At 36.2% G+C, this 17,969-nt stretch overlaps 1 protein-coding gene across 4 annotated transcripts in view; it reads right to left on the bottom strand.

Annotated features, from left to right (window-relative positions):
- Positions 1-17,969, bottom strand: part of LRBA (LPS responsive beige-like anchor protein) — a 363,075-nt gene that overhangs the window by 52,055 nt on the left and 293,051 nt on the right. For all 4 annotated transcript variants that reach the window (XM_052690432.1, XM_052690429.1, XM_052690431.1 and 1 more), the window contains exon 48: positions 3,201-3,368. In XM_052690432.1, coding sequence (XP_052546392.1) covers positions 3,201-3,368 — 168 coding nt within the window. The remainder of the gene's footprint in view (positions 1-3,200; positions 3,369-17,969) is intronic.

Below are 17,969 nucleotides of genomic sequence, written 5' to 3'. Positions count from 1 at the left end.
AATCTAGAAGAAAATTTCTGGTCTAATACTTGCTTAATAAACAGATAGTAAAAATCTGTGGTGTCATGCTTGCCTAAAAATGCTATTAATTGTTCAGACCAGAAACTCATTTGGCTTCTAACCAGGAATTTGGTGGAGAGAAGAAATATTTTCTGGCTAGCTGACTGAAGGAGAAAAATAAATGCTGATTGAAACTGCTCGGCAGTACTGAATGTTAGCGTATGTCCTCAGGGAGATGGATTAGTAAGCAGGAAGAAGGTGAGGCTGTCAAAGGTGCATGATAAATTCATTTAGCACATATATATAGAATGATTATGCACATAGATATACACACAAGCAGATTTTTTATTACTTTCATCTTTACTCACAAGTAAAAACAGAATAACTCACCATTGGTGATGACACTCATTAAATCTCTTTGCAGGGTTATCAATATCATCCCAGAACTGATCATATGTACCAGTTCAAACTGCACATACATGTGTATATAATACAAAAATATGTTGTCACAAAATAAATGCAAACAGGAAGGGATACTTTACTAAATAGGAATCCTTATACTGCTGCAATATTCTTGAACCTGCTATAAAAATAAAGCTGAAATTACTAAATAAAAATATTCTGTTGAATCAATCTTCAACTTATTCAGAATAAAAATATTACAGATAATATTTGTTCTACTGTCTGCATTTACCAGTATGTATTTTTTACACCATCGGTAGTGTTTGATAATTCTCCTGCTGCTAACCTACTCCATTATTACCACCTGAACATCCCTGCTTTTCTCTCTCTCGTTTTCATTTTTATACACCACTCAGATTGGACAAATAAAAATATAGGACAAATAAAAAATAAGAAACGTCATAGTGACACACAATTAAAAAGATGACTTGAAAACTCAAAAAACTTGCTAACAAAATATATTAATCATAGAATGGTTTGGGTTGGAAGGGACCTTTAAGATAATGTAGTTCCAACCCCCTGCTACAGGCAGGGACACCTCCCACAGACCAGTTTGTCAAAGCCCCATCCAGCCTGGCCTTGAATGCTTCCAGGGAGAGGGCATCCACCACCTCTCCAGGCAACCTGCTCTTGTGTCTTACCACCCTCACAGGAAAGAATTTCTTCCTAATACCTTATCTAAACCTACCCTCGTCCGTCTTAAAGCTGTTCCTCCTTGTCCTGTCACTCCATGCCATTATAAGAAGCTCCTCCCCAGCCTTTTTGTAGGTCCCCTCCAGGCACTGGAAGGCATCACATCATTTAATTTCTTTATTGAACACTTTAGATAAGTATTCAGATTTTCATTTATTTATTTTCAAATCTCACAATTATTCTTTTTTTTTTTTTTTGTCCTGCTGTCAGCTCCAGATCAGCAAACCTATGCGCTTTCATTAATGTATTTACAAAAGTACAATATGCATCTCTAACTGAGACTACCCACACTTCCAGACAGATTTGTGACTTCTTCAGTCTTAAATTACATTTTTCAGGCTATGACACACGTAGAACAGGTCCTAACTACACTGACTAGAGAGCTGTTCTCAAAACAATTCAAAACTACAAAAAAAGTGGGAACCTGCTCTTTTGATTACTATTACCCCAATTGTTAGCTTCATTGTTTCATAATCTTATAAAGAGAAATTATTTTTATATTTTCGGGAAGTCCGTTATTTTGAGAGACAATTTCACAATTCACAATTTCAGTACCCAGTTTATTTTTGAGTTCACATGTAAGCTTATCACTTGGAGAGTATAATAGATACCACTACGTGATAAGAGCGTTTCCTTGATGGTGTAGAAGGAAACAGTGATGAACATTATCAATTTAATGAAAGAACAGTAATATCTACTACCTGTAAGCCAACGACTGCTTCAAATCTGGCTAATACAATTTTCCTTAAAAGCCAATAAGCTCAATAATGGGCCAAGATGAAGTCTGCCTATTGACTGCAACCGACAGAACACCAACATCCACCCCCAACTTCTGCTGCTTAAGCCAGTCCTTTGTGTACCTCTACATGCCTTGTGTGCCCCCTTGGCACTGCACCCACCTGCCAGCGATAACCCATGCTGATGCTATAACATGACTTTCTCTACAAAGGCTGTCAAGGTGCCCTAATAGCCAGATAGCTGGTAGGTACAGAAAAAAAAAAAAATTACTGAAAGTAATAATTGCTTACTTCTCAGATCTTCTTTCAACAATCAAGAAACGATGAAAAATTAGCTTAGGTTTTGTCTAGAATTCTGCAGCAAATTTTAAGCCTAATATTTGTAAATAGAAATATCGTTTGTGTTTTTTTTTAAATCTGCTTTCAGGTATATTTACTGCTGGTATACATCTAGCCACGCATTGAAAGTAATCTGTTAATAGCATTTACATCACTGTCTTCTCAGTGACTCAGAATATTTTACTGCAAAGTACCAATTACACTTATAATTGTACAATTACTATAATTAATATATAATTAATATAATTACTGTTGACCATTGCCTGAATACTTATGAGTAAAATGGCTTTCAATCACCTCTCTCATCACTCTTTTTTTTCCTTTTAGAAAACAGCTGTTCAGGTGGAGGAGAAATGGGTTCTAAACACCACAATAACATTATGATATTTTATCAAACAGATTTTCCTAAATAACGCTGAGCCTGAGTAAAAGACTGAATTTTTCCAAAGCTAAAATATTTAGTTTTGCTTATGAAAAATAAATGAAAAGTAAGTCATAATTTGATAGCAAGCCAAATAAAAATTATGGAAGCTACAAAATGACAGAGTGCTTGATTTGTACTCTGAATGCAGGATTTCATTAGAAGACAATCATTAAAACTGTGAAAGGTAATTCAAAAGTGCAAACCAAATCAAGATTTCCCACTGCTTTCTTCTATGAAGATCACATTACTAGGGAACAAAATGACTGCACTCATAGCGAGTGAAGCAGTCTTCAAACATTTATTTTCATGCTGGTATGCTGAATCTAGGTGTACAAAGTTTAAGAACAGCTTGCTTTCGTGTTTTCTAGTTTTGCATGCTGTGATGAATGTTTCAGGTACCTTGCATTTGATGGCCTGTAATCAAATCATTAGAGAAAGCAAAGATTTGAACATTCACCGGCAGACCTGAAACATAGTCTTCACACTTTTGACAGTGCAGTGTTTAACAGATAATTCTGAATTCTGCATTTGAAATAAAAGCTTACCTCTCTCAATACAGGATCCGTTATTGAATTTAAATTAACAGCTCCTTCATACGTCAAATAGTAGAACACATTCAGGGATCTGGCAGCCTCTGGCCCTTGCTGCTTGTAGCCGAAAATTAGATCAATCCACTGGTGAAGCTGGCAGGAAACAAACTCACTTTCTAACGCCTGTAAAAAAAAACAAAAAACAAAAACAAAAACAAAAAAAAAAAACCCACACACAAAATATATAAACTTGAGCTTGACAGACAGTCAGCATTTCTTCATAGTAGAAGTATATTTCAAATAGTATGCAAAATTATCTTAAATCTTATTACAAAATTGACAATGGCATTTCCGATTCTACTAAAACCCATATCTATACACGGGCCCTGTGACAGACAGGTCTGCTGACTAACTCTTCTCCCCACTGAACACAAGACCTTGCTGTTTACACTACAGTAGTGAGAAGAAAAAAAGCAGTCAGTGAGAAGCATTTCTGCATTTACAGCCAGCCAGAGTGTGCTTTTATGAATTCTCGAGATGGAATTACATTTTCCTATGTGTGATCTGCACAACGAATTAACAGCATGGTAATCTGATTGTGACAGATAAACAGAACACTGATAGATATGAGGAAACTGAACTAACTAGGCATGTTAGGGTACAAAATATTTACAAGATGGAATAGCTGCCTCATTACTTTTACACACTTCTTGTATATTATCTCTATACAAGTCTACACAGAAACAGGAACAGTATGCTGAATCATCAAGCCACTTCCCTGAAAGATTTTATCCAGTTACAAGCTAATCCTCAAGATAAAGGCACCCAAATAGCAATGAATCTCACCCTCATGGTATCAGAGATAGCACAAATATATGAAAATAAAAATTAAAAGTAATTGTAGTCTAAAGAGTTAACATGCCTAGGTTCAATCACTAGCAGGACTCATTTTCCCTGTTTTACACAGACGATTCAATATTTTTCTTATTTTAATGAGTAGATGAACAATCTAACTAAATCTTGATATTCTCTTTATCTAAAGAAACAAACAACATTTTCCTTGTAAAAGAAATTCCTAATTTTGAGCAGAGGAAGTTAAAATTAATATAAAAAACAAGGAAATCACTCTGCAAGTTGCACAGAGAAATGATGGGTTGGTTTCATTAACCAATGCCTGAAAACAACATTTAAATTGACGCATAAAAACAGCAATTGTCTTAATTTGTGTAGTGCACACTGCACAAAAGCCCTAAATATGTTCAAATTAGAGCAAGCTGCTTGATTGTCACTGCAGTCTTGTGTCATATTAATGCATGACAAACATTAAACCATACACTTAAATGGCAATTTATATCATTTAAATGTTTACTGCCACGTCAGATCATCACTCATTTAAATGTGACTTTTTGACAGCTAATTTCAGTTAATTTTCCTCGATTCACTTAATTAGAACTTTCAATCAAGAAAAGACCTGTACATATCTCCTACTTCATATCATTCTTTTTTTTATTATTATTTTCATTAGGATCCCCAGCTTTGGAACTGCTGAAAGCATTCTTTAAAACAAATTACTACAACATGTAGTATCTCTTTGGTTGATCACATGGAAAAATCCTACAACACAGGATTGCTTAGATGAGATTTTTTCATCTTTTTTTTTTTTTTAATTAAAAAAAAAAAGAGAGAGAGAGTTTAGACAAAGACATACAATTAAAACTATAAAAAACCACAAGCAGGCCAATTAAAAATTAATGATTTCAAAATTGTTTAATAAGATAAAGCCAGTCAGGAGTCTCATGAGTGTCTGCAATACTACAACACGCAGCCATAAAATTCTACGGCATTCAGCAAATGACAATGATAAAAATTAATTTTCTTGCTTTCTTGCTAAAAAAATAAAATTAAAATTAACCCTGGAACATACTCACTGTTATTTAATTTCAGGAAAAAAACAGCTTTAAGGGTTTGTGACTTTTTTTAATACATGTGGTTAGTATGTGCAGAGAAGTTTCCTTTTCCCTTTTCTTCAAAAGCAAGACTTGTAGTGGGTCACATTATACTCACAAAGCACACAAATAACTGAAGGAATATCACTCTGCAATTTCCTCACATTAACAGATATCTAAATCTGACTTTTAAAAGAGCAAAACTGAAATACACATTTTTCACGGGACGGTTGGTAGCCATCCTGAAAGTATGTCTCTTTTCCAAGTTTAAAATTAATTTACACTTGTTGTTTATAAAGATTCAAAACTAGATAATTCTCATTTACTTTTTTTTCCATTTTAGGCCATTTTAGAGTATTTCTCTCATTCATCAAATCGCAGACACAAAGGCTCAACAAAAAGAAGACGACAGTCAACAACAATACCCAGGATCCTGAACAAAACACGGCATAGAAATTCAGACAATAAATAAACCTGCCAGTCATTTCAGGTTCACAGTTAAGCTCTGGGTTGCAGGGAGGCACTTATGATGTGATACTGTACATGGAGGAACAGTACTTAATGGGCTGTACACCAATTATAAAATAAAGCAGATTTTCAAGGAGACCAACTTAACGGACTGCTGTGTGAAGCACTTCACAGTCAGGGGGAAATATGCTATTTAAACTGGGTAGCACTTAAAAACCATCCAAAACGTGAAGAAGTTCTGATGTGCACGAATATCAAGTTCTAAAAATGAGTTCTTTAGAAACTTATTACTGTTAGCACTTACCTCTTGTGAAATTAAACCGAAGGTACAGAATGCTACGCATTTAGGATTAGCTAAGCTTCTAGGACAGACAGTGCTCTTTAAGGCTCAGGTTAAATATGGCATGCAGCTACGGGATATAAGCATTCTTCCCATGCTGCTCCTAACACTCCTCCATCAATTGCTACAGCACTCTCACATAGGCTGAGAGCATCATTTACACCCAGTGAGTGCTTGCGGTAAAAATGTGTAAAACAAACCTCTACAAAGGCCAGCTTCACACAGTAATATTCAGCCCAATTGAGTTATTGTAAAATAAATCAGTGACTAATCCCCAATTGTTAAGGAGCAAATAAGACCATGAAAAGACTGTCATGTGAAGCCCCATACAAATTGTCAATGCTGTCCACGGGGACTCATATTAACTTTGACAAACTGTCTTGGGGCTGATATCTGTTTCTTTAATGAGATGTATTAGGCAGAGACTAAAACATTTGAGATATGCTAAAATGTACAGTATACAGATGTCAAACACAAATACCTATTAGTAACTTCCACTTCTCCATCCCCAAGGCAGATACACTTGAGAAACAACAACTTGAAGCTTTGATTTTATCACAATTTTTTTGCTTATTCACAAATATTTTTCACCGACACGATCTGATACCACTAAATGTAAATAAAATTGTTTCTTTGAGAATTACTCTTACATGCATTAATTTGTGTGCATCCTTTCATGCCCTGAAGGGAATGAACAGAGAATGATCTGCTGAAGACAGGAGATTATCAGTGCAACACTCATACAAAGGATTTGGCAAAACAGTCAAGCAACAGAATTAAAAAAACAAAACTAAACTAAACTAAAAACCCACACATTAGAAAAGACTCTTTTTTTCCTTTTTTTTTTATTTTTGATACAAACAGTCTGACAATTTACCATTATATAATTCCTCATCCTTATACTTTGGATTTGGATCATAACTTGTATTTGTTAGGTAATTATCATGGGCTTTTACCCCTCTACCTTTCTTTGGCTTTTATTTCAGTATGCCTATAAAGACGTACACTACATGAGATTATGCCTACTGAAAATTAATATATATACTTGAGAATGAGATACTCGTATGTTGAAATAAGGTGAAAGTATTAAGCGTGCTTCTTTCCACTAGCACAGGAATTTATCCATAAGCGGGCTTTTCAGAAATGTAAGACTACAGGTTTACTTGCTTTACGCCTGTGCTAATTAAAGCATGCATGCAACACTTATTTCAAGAGACAGAAAAGAACCTAGCTATACAAAATGAGATATATGTAGTTAAAATCCAAGTTTGAAAAGACAGCAAAACTGTTTCTTAAAGGATAATCTTTTCTATTCCGTTATTAAAAAAAAAAAAATATCTGGAAATGTACTACACTGGCAGGCAAGAAATGACATATCTCAAGCACAAATAATTGCCTCCTATCTTAAAGAGACTAAATATTCTAATTCCTCTTTGAAGTAAGGAATTTCCTTTGAAACACGTGCAATAATAGAGGCTTTAAAAAAACTTTACATTTGAAAATCATTAATGTACAAACAGAAATGTATGAATTAGATTTCACACATTTTTAGCAGAAACACAACTTCGATCTAAAAAATACTCTTCTTGAGCGCAACAAAGCACCCACATAAGTGAAGTAGCAAGTAATTATTTTAGGTTCATTAAGTACATGTTCCGGCTTGCTCTGTGCACATGCATTGGGAAAAAAGAAATCAAAAAAAACCAAACCAAACAACTGAATTACGTTTGCATGTGCAGGCTTTCAGACACTAGCTGGTAATGCTGCCTTAACATTGATATATGACCTTCCTAAGTTACAATGAAAAAGGCTGTTTTTTTCAGCCTAATTAGAACTGTTTCAAATTTTCCTGCTAAATAAATGATAGAAAGTCCTTTCAACTTTTTTATTATTATTATTATTATTCTAGAGTTTCTTTCCACGTCAACTTTGTTCCAATCAAAATATGTTTTGAATTAAATGATTTTGATTCAATATGTGGATCACATTTCACTTCTAAGATTTAAAGTCCAAAAAGGAAAAGTTTAGGCTTTTCAAACAAAGAAAAAGCAGTCACTTTGTGGAAAGCTATTCACATTTACCAAGACTGACAAATTGTTTGTGTGCACCATTAGGTCTAGTTTCTGCAATAGTTGCCAGATTTCCTGTCCTCCTAATAACACATTAACCCTTGAAGTGCTGGCTTTATCTTTTGAGTTTTTCAGTAACCACCACTATTTAAAAGCCAGTTATCAAAATGTACTTACCTCAGAATCACTACTTGATCTCTTGAGTATACAGCTGAGATTTTATAAATGCATTAAAAACTATTACAAAGATAATGAACTCTAGCCTGCCATGAAGATATCAGGAGGAATAGGAGAAAGAGAAAAGCAGATACCTAAGGAAAAACTCCCAGTCCTGCATAAGTTAATGAAAATTTCAGAGGGATAAAACATATACAAAACTTTTTATGTTTGCTGGTTTCTGAGTTGTTCTGCTATGTAACTGTGTCTAAGCTATTCAACAACTATTCAAGATGACATAGAAGTCTATTTAACGTACTTTACAATTTGTATTTAAAAAAAGCAAGCCAACAAAACAAACAAACAAATAAATAAATAAACAAAAAAAACCCCACAGTATTTCAGACAGGGAGTACTAATTTAACAGCTTAAGCTACACAGGCAACCTCATTTCCCTTTAGCTTTTGTTCCCCTTAGTTAAAAATGCTGCCCAGAAGTGCACTGCCTATGCATTCATCATTACTGTTATAGCCAAAGTTAGTGTTTTACTTGATTTCTCTCTACTCAGTCACCAGGATAAAGAAAAAAAGAACTCTAGAAAATATAGTCTTAATAAATAGGTTTAACTCGTGTTTTACACAAGAAGACTGACCTTATGGAACACAGGCTATCAATAATGTTCTGTAAAATAAACTTATTTTCCTGTTACTTTTCTGTGTTTATCAATAAGGTACCAAGCAATGAGAATGGAGAATTTTTCTATAATAGTATAACTTAATGAAACACAATTTTGTGCCGAGATACATTTCTACACAAGTAACATGTAAAAAAAGAAAAATATTTTGAAATCTAATGACTCAAGAGCCCCTAAAATTTATGTAGCTATTACCAAAACAAGAGTGAGTTAGTACAGTGTTTAACTAAAAATTCTGAATGCTTTCTTTGGTAATTTTCATATTCGGTCCACAACTATTATTTTGTAGTTTAAAATGAAAAAGGCAGACAGCTGTTATGTCTTTCGTAAAATGAAACTTACATTTCCTTTGAAATTCAGCTTTAATGTCAATTTGAAATATCTATCACTGGGGGCAGGATTAAAAATTTAGGTGAATATGAAAACTTGCCCTAAAGCTTTCTTAGCTATTCTTGTTATAAGGGGCAGTCATCACCCTTCAAAAATATTCTTAGTGTATGCAATAGGCTACGCATACACACAATAATCTGCATGTTTGAGAGCAATATTTCATAGGAAAATTGGTACAGTTTACCATGAACAGTATACAGATAAATTGATCAAACACTGCATTTTTATCGTTAAGTTTGTACGTTTAGACATCTAACTCCAGGTGTCAACAATGAAAATGTTTACACAGATGCACAACTTGTGAGCAGCTTCATGGCCTTCATAACAAAACAACTTACATGGACAAAGAGAAGCATCCTACCTTGCTAACAGGATGTGTTATGTTAATCCTTATACGATTATGGCTATTAAGAATATTTGGAAAACCAGACTTAAGACTCAAAATGTGACATTAAAACATTACAACGTTATGAAAGAAGAAATGAAAGTAGGATAAAGAAAGCCAACATGGGTGCCAAAGCAGTGTAGTTATAATGTCACACTGCTGAATAAGAGCTGATCTGCTCACATCACATGTCTTTTGTCACTGAGTGTGCGCAGTGGTACTCAACAGGTAACAAACTATTATTTCATGTGTTGGCTTATCTTGCTTACTCACATATTCCAGCAGTGATCACTGTGAACATGCTACCTTTTGTAACGAAAACAAGAGTGGGCTAAACCTGTCTTAGCCAACCGGCTCTGTAAAAGCACAGATGCTTTTGAAAAGGCATACATACCCTCCCAAGACAGAGGTAGAAAAGATTCAGAATTCTGACTGGAACCTAAAAGTGTCATGAAATTCCCCTATGTGAAAAAATAATATACAACAGTCATAATTATTAGTTGTTATAGAACCACACAAACAGTTCATCTTCACTCAAGAGCATGGTTATACTGATATATATGGCTTGCATTTGTCCTTGCATTTGTCCGAAGGCACACAGAAAATCAGATCGTAACAAGTTAGACCATAACTACGTCTTGCTATAATCATGGCTGAAGGCACATTTTTATAACAGCATGAAGTGCTGCTGATTCCACCACCATATTCACCTGTCCACTGCTCTGAATGTTCTGTGGGTGTTTAAGTATCTGCTACATTGCCTTTTTACAGAAGATTCAACAACATCTAAAGACCAAGACAGTTTGGATGAGAATTCTTTCTGAAAATCCCCACACACAATTCTGAAAAGGGGCATCAAGCTCCCTCCTCCCTGAATTTCAGCAGCTCCTTTTAGTTCCTCCAGCACTCCCTTGCATGAAGATAGACAGCTTGGATCTGGAACCTATTATCCATGGGAGCAGACTGTTAACCACACAGCTGACAGTTGGCCCAGTCAAATTAGTTTAAATGAAGTTTTGAATTAAAAAACAACAACAACAAAATCCCACAAGATATGACTGCATTTCACAGTGCTGTGTTGGGTACTGACAGAGCTAACTGAGCTGGCAGCATGGCTTTGCCATCAAGTTAGCACAGAAAGTTGCCAACCTAACACATCTTTCTTCTCAGGCCAGTGTAGGTATACTGCTTCCAACACTGGCTAACTCACCTACCCCAAATCAGGGGAGTTCTGCATAGCATTTCCTTGCACCTTGTCACCATCATCACAGGTGCTTTCAAATATGAGGTATTAGCCTAAGACAAACTGGAAGGCAAGAAGGAGTAGCACGCACTTCCATTTGTTGTGGTGAACAGAAATTCACCTTTTAATGTTACAGACTCCTTCTCATTATAAAAGAGGTACAAAACATACACTACAAAACATTAAACCATGCAAAATTTGCTTGCCTTCAGGTTGAACCAACTCTCTGTTCTTTCACGAAAGACAGAATCAGACCAAACTCTGAAATTCAGAAAAGCATTATGGCCAGAGTATGTTTACCAAATGTTGGAGAAATAGCTTATTTTTTCTAAATGAATACATTGCTTGCATAACCGTTGAGCAACATACAGTGAATCTTACTGAACGCAGGAAAGGTCATAAAGTTAGAGAAAATGCCTGAAACATCAACTGAACTCACATGATTGAAATGCAGAAAAGGTTTGTGTGAGCACAGACAAAGCTACACTTGAAAGAGCTTTCGTGTTAACTACAGGTTTTGATCCTATTTTTAATCCTGAAATTAAAGTTTAGGATTACAGACAGTCTGATTAACAACAGCACAATACACTTCGCACTGAGAGATGCTGGTGATTTTTTAACATGTATTTTGCACCTAAATATGCTCATACATTTTTCCCTTCTGATTTACTCTGTAATCTCTAGAAGTCAACTGTTGCTTTACTTCTGCACTCTGTTTCTACAGCTTGGAGCACTTATACTGTGCTTTGATGTGTCAGTTGTATATGCAATTCGCAAGGACTGTGATGATCAACAAGTATTAATATGCATGTAAGAAGAGACAGAAATGGTTGCAAACACATGGTCTTCAGTACAAGCAAACATCTTACAGGAGTTGTACAGGCTAATCTAATTTGTCTTTGAAGCCAGTTCTGGGAAAAATGTTCTAGAAAAATTTATTTAAGATTAGGAAATAGTATGACAAAAGGTCAAGGAATTTTAAGTTCAAAACACAATTCAGATGCAAGTCAGGCAGACAAACCATTTCAATCTTGTCATCTGACTTTTCTGCTAATTCACAGCATAGGAAGTGTTCAAGAGCTTTTGGAGCACACATTTGTGAAGTCATTTAGGGTACCACATCTCAATAAATCAGTTACAAAAATAGGAAACACCACTATATCATCATGTGGCACAAACGCGTAGCCCACTCTTGAGCTAACATGTATATAAGCATGAGGTTTGCTTCACTGCAGTAATCATCAGCAGTCAAATCCTGATTTTTTATAAAGACATTGTGTGGTTGCTTCTGATGACAACAACGTAAGGTATGTTTGCCAGACACTGCACTCTTTGGCATTTAACTGGAGTGACACAGCAGAAACATTACTTAACAATGACAGAGAAAGAAAGAATTTGTGCAGTAAAGACATTATTCAGTTTGAGTCTACAGTTCTCAAAGTGTTTCTGTGCTTCAAAAACAGGTACTTTTAAGCACAGGACATAAAGGAGGAGGAACTGCTGGAAAAACTGGTTCCCCTCTTCTCTCCCCACACTACAGCTTCTACATTTAGCGTGTAGGAAAAGATCAAATCTGTGGAAGATACTATTTGGAAAACGACATGCCCTTTGCAAACTTGCCCAAACACAGCAGGCTCTCATTTAACATCTTGTTCTGGCAACTTTGTTAAGTAAGCTACAAGAAAGCCTGGATCCAGACAAGCCACTGCTCAAGGGCAGCTCACCTTCTTTTATCAAATCCCCTAGTGCAAGCACTTCCACAGCCTCCTGATTAAGAAGGATCCTGTCCCAGTCTTGACTGTGAGCCATGCCTTGTCCCAGCAAATCCCCTCAGCTGTCGCCTAGTCCCAGGGAGTAGTCTGTCTACTGCTGGAATTTATACCAGAACAAAGAGCTGCCAGGGGTTAGGATCAAAGCTTGAAAGAAGTTTAACTGAAAACTGATCATATCTGTAAATTACTTCTTATATTTTCCTTCATTAGGAAATGTAAAATCTCACTTTTTAAATTCTAATTTCAACATGCATTGCACGTAAAGTTTCAATCACTTTTACAGACAATGCTTTCTTGTGGCTAGTTTAATTTCTTCTAGATTATATTCCCTTCCTTCACCTAAACTGCTTCAAATTTTCACCAAGACAGCTGTACACAAAAAGACTAGTGATATATTGAGTACATTGAGCACGCTCAGGAAATCAAGGTGTAAACACCTCTGAGTGCAATAGACATGCTGTAGCCAGTCAGGAGTAAACTTTTCATAACCTTTATATTACTCTGCCCTGAACCATATTAGTGGGAAGGGAGTAGGAGATGAATACCATCAACATTTGGAGGCTACATGCTGAAAAAGCACGTGGTAAGTTATTAACATTTTAATGAATTAGTTCTTTCCTACTGTAAGCTAAATGAAATGCTAGAAAAACCCAGAATTTCCCCTTGCATGTTTTTTTTTTTTTATAGACATTAGCTTACAAAAACGTAGAGCTAAAATAAAATCATACTGCAATAAAACAGTTTATAACTCCTATCTACCAACTAATTTTCTAGCTCAGAGATTGAACTCCCAGAGACAGGTCTAGCCTTTTGCCTTTACATGGAAAATCATACAGGAACTGATCTACGGCATTGCTTTCCAATGGGGAAAAAGATACAAGCAAAAAACAAAACCAATCCAAGCCAAAACAGAACAACCAAAAAACAAACAAGCAAACATCACCACAATGTTTTTAAGTAGCACAAGGTTTTAATCAACTAACATTCTAATAAAACTACTTATTCTGACTGTGGGTAACACTCATAGATCATTATTTCAAAATAACCCCCCATACCTCCAGCACAGAAGCTTTATTAGCCAGAGAAAGATAAGCTTAAGGATAACATCAGTTCCTCATCTTCAAGTCAGTGCTGCTCAGAACCGTGACAGAGTGATCCTACCCAGGGAAGCCGACGGCCGCCCTACTTCCCCATCTTTATAACTACACCATACAGCTATTGCAAGTGTTATAGATGCCCAGTCAAAGACCTGTAACCTAAGTCTATACTTAACATACAAGTGGAGCCTAAGGAAAATTCACGCTATTCTCAGAAAGTATGTTCATAGGTTTAATTCTACTCTTTATATTTGAAGAACTTTTTTCTTTTTTCCATTCTTTTCTAACGCAAAATGGCAAAGAAGCCTTCTTGTAATATTTTTGGGTAAAGAAAAAAGAAGAAATTGTGTTCCACTTGCAACTGGCCCAATTCAGAACTCCTCTGAGTGGGGACAGGACTGGGGTTGGCAGGACTTATGGTAAGGAGGCAGCCTATAGCTAGGGCCCATCTGGTGCAGGCTGTTCCCACAACTACAGTCCACAAAGGGCTGGCATGAGGAAACCTGCAACAAAATTTCTGTGATAAGGTGGCCTATTTCTGCACATCTGGCAAAGCAGTTATGTTTCAGGGAAGCAGCACCACCTACATGAACTCACCAACCCAGACTTGCCTTTAGGCAAGCAAAAGGCCAGCAGGCAGGCAGGGTTTGTGGGCACGAAGGAGCACAGTGGGAGCTGTGGGGGGCACAGCAAGGCTGGCCAGGAGAAGCCCCACTAATGAGGCTCAAGTACTCAACGGGCCACCCCCCCAGCTGTGCCACACCATGCACGGGGTGTCTGGAATAAATGGCCATGGTAATTAACTCTGATTTGAAACCATCTTACTGGAAAGGGAGGCAAGGAGCCGTGCAGCCGATGGGCTGGTAGAAAAAGGAAGCTTTCCTTTACTCCCATGTTCGCATGCGTTAAAAGAGCTCTTCCTTTCAAATAGGTATTTTGTGGCACTAATGAAAAGCAGCTTTCATTCAAGGGCCTCCCCATTCATTTTGAAAGAAGGAGAAAATAAAGGCTTCAAAGTACAACTAATTTACTTCGTCCAGCCCCCATTTTGGTGAGCCTGTAGGGTTGCATTGACCCCAGAGCACAACAGCAGCAAGAAGAAAACCATGCTTTAGAATGCCTTTTTCATATGAAGTTTAGACACTTTCGTTCAGTTTGGGTTGTGCAGTAGGTTTCTTAATGGCAGATATTCAGGCCTTCATTCAGCAATGCAGGCTGTAGCTTCCCTGTTCCAAGCCCGCTGCCACGCATTGCCAGCCTGGCGGCAGTGTCTCCTTCTGGCGGTGGGAGCCTCGCAACCAAGCCAGCAGTGCCCGCCTGCTGTGGGGAGCAGGACTGGCAGCCTCCACTGCCTGCAGGCAGCTATGCTCACTGCACACTTCTTTGCCATCTTGCTGCTTTATTTTACAAAGCGGAATTACACAGAGCGAGGGTATTACTACCTGCTGTTTTACAAGCAATCAACAATTCATTCTACCAGTGTTGTCCCTTACCTGCTGAGCAAACGCTTTAAAATAGTACCACTAGCTGCCCAGTAACAACTACTGTATGGTAGCAGAAGCAATTCAACGAATGTTTACACTGAGCCTCTGATTTATTTGACAGCTTTACACCTCCAAGACATGATACAATTAAATGTTTTGACAGGGAAACAGAAATTGTGTAAATTAGAAAGTCATTAAAGAAGTATAGAATTTGAAATTAAACTGCAGTCTAGGTATAAAATATGGTTCCTAAAATGTTCCTATAAAATAGAAAAAAATGTATTTAACTTTTAAAGCATGAATTTTTATATCCAGAGGCCTTCTGCTACTGTGTTCAACACATCAAAACAATACCTCATTTAACCACTGTGAGCATGCAGTTCATAAAGATTAAATGCAATTCTGTGATAATTGTTTTAAAAGGTAAGCAAATCATGATTTAAAAAAAAGTAGCAGACCTAAGATATTAGAAGATCTTGATTTATTGTGCCCTTTTTTGTTATTTCAGTTGTTTCAAAATATAAATCAACAGCTGCCACGATGGGTTAGGGGATAAACAATGCACGGCGATGTTAATCCTACCTCACCAAGACACTCTAGTTCCAGGCTCAGACAGTCCTTTGTGCTTATGGAGACCAGAGAGATACAAGCTGGCACTTCTTATCACAGAGAAGAGGGCACACAATGCACAAAGAATGTTGAATATGGGGTGCAGAAAGAAAGAAAGAAAAAAAAAAAAAAACACAACCAAAAAAACCAGCAACTGATCATTTCTGTGTTTGCAGAACAATGGTGGGAATCACTACCCATGTTCAAAATGAAAATGAGAGTGTTAAAACTAAAATCATAGAATCAAAACAAACGTCCCTAAACTGGGGTTGCTCTCTTCGAGGTCAGCTTGTATCTTTAAGAACAGTTTCATTATCATTTTTGGTAGTATGTATATAAAATGTAGGCTTATTGCAAGACTTAAAAGCTAATTGTTTAAACATTGTATAATTATATAACCATTATTTAAACATTAAAGCCTTTAAGCAACTACACTAAAACATTTAGAATCAACTTTGTAATGCAGCTGAAGAGCAGTGTTGTTCTAAGGCAAACTGTAATCCAGCAAAAGGTAACAATGACCAGTTGTTTATAAAAACCACTGAAATGTTTGGGAACTAGTTCACATTCTCATGCTGTGTTTATGTTTCCATTTATCATCCTTCTCCCTGAGAAGATAGCTCAGAAGAAAGAAAGAGTAGAGAACAAAATTTTGTTTAAGTTACACATGCAGACGTCAGGTAATTTAACAAATAGAGACAAAAAAGGGATGCCTGTGTACAGCTAAAATCATTATTGCATTAGGTCATTTTCTCCTCTGTCTTTCTTTAAGGGACATCCTTGCCATGCAGTTTATATTTATCTTGTATATTCAGCTTTGCCAAGAACTTCTAGCTTGCAAACTAAGAAAAGAAACCAGAAATACCATAAAAATGGAAGAGTATATGATCTATAAATGTTACTGCAGTCTTACTAATCAAAGAACAGATCTGAACTCTGGTTACAAGTGCACATCTTAACGATTGATTCCTGCTCTTTTCACACTTTTCATCTATTTTTTTGAAACAAAATACAACACAATATAGTATTACACCCGTAGGAAATAAATTGGAGGTGAGGATACCAGTTCAGGATTGGTACAGTGGTCAAATTGGAAACAGTTATTCATCAAACCCTTCATTAGGAGGATTATACGACTTGGTTACTTATGACTGCAGTGAATTCTATTTCTGAATAGAAATCTCATTTTTGCCCTACGCTCATAAATTACTGAAGCCACATACATTTCCTTAATGATGTATGCGATAACTCAACACGGGGAGAGTCTTTTTCCTTACACCTCCACTGAAGAAGATTCAGGGAAGACATTTTGTTTAATCAAACATTTGGTTTTCAATTCCAGGTTCAATGACTCACCTGTCGTCCAAATACCACAGGTTTTGGAATAAGCGATTACAAAAACTATGAGGATTAAATTAAAAAACAGTCAGCGCTCCTTAGAAAGAATTTCACTCTCACTTAGAAAGAATTTTTTCTCTGGTCATTATTATACTGGGATGACTATAACTAAAGAACCACATAGGAAAAATGTTTTCCTGTAACAAACTGATGAGAATTCTTACCACAGACAGGGAGTATTTGCTTGTTACAAAAGAATCCTAAGTGAAACAAACTTCTGTGTCAAAGTGTTCTCATTGAGTTCCTCATGTATTTAATGTAGGGACTTCCAGAAAGGACAAGTATTTCTGGTTGAGTACATCAGCCTTAATATGGAATATTCCAAATATTTATAACTGCAATACTTGAAGCCGTTTTTTTTGTGTTTTGTTTTGTTTTTTGTTTTGTTTTGGTTTGGTTTGGTTTTTTTTTTTGTTTTTTTCTAACTGCCTTGCATACAATGCACTTATTTCTCCAAAAAATGTTTCTTCCCCCTGGGATGCAAATGCTTTAGAATTACACAAAACAAAGTGGACACACATGCAGCCACCTCACAGAGGTGAACTTTTTATTAGATGTGTGCTACTGGCTCCCTTGGCATGCACACAGCAGGTACCAGAATTATTACACTGTCATCTAACCTAAAATAAAAGCCTGTAAATGGTATAAAAATGATTAATCGTACCATTTAAATTAAAAAGCAACAAACAAAAAATAACTAAATCAAACGAACCAAACAAAATTCCACTATACA

This window comes from Tympanuchus pallidicinctus, unplaced genomic scaffold, assembly GCF_026119805.1.
Source record: "Tympanuchus pallidicinctus isolate F22 unplaced genomic scaffold, pur_lepc_1.0 scaffold26, whole genome shotgun sequence".
NCBI classification, from domain to species: domain Eukaryota; kingdom Metazoa; phylum Chordata; class Aves; order Galliformes; family Phasianidae; genus Tympanuchus; species Tympanuchus pallidicinctus.
Note: the sequence above shows the minus strand (reverse complement) of the source record. Positions and strands in the feature narration are given on the sequence as shown.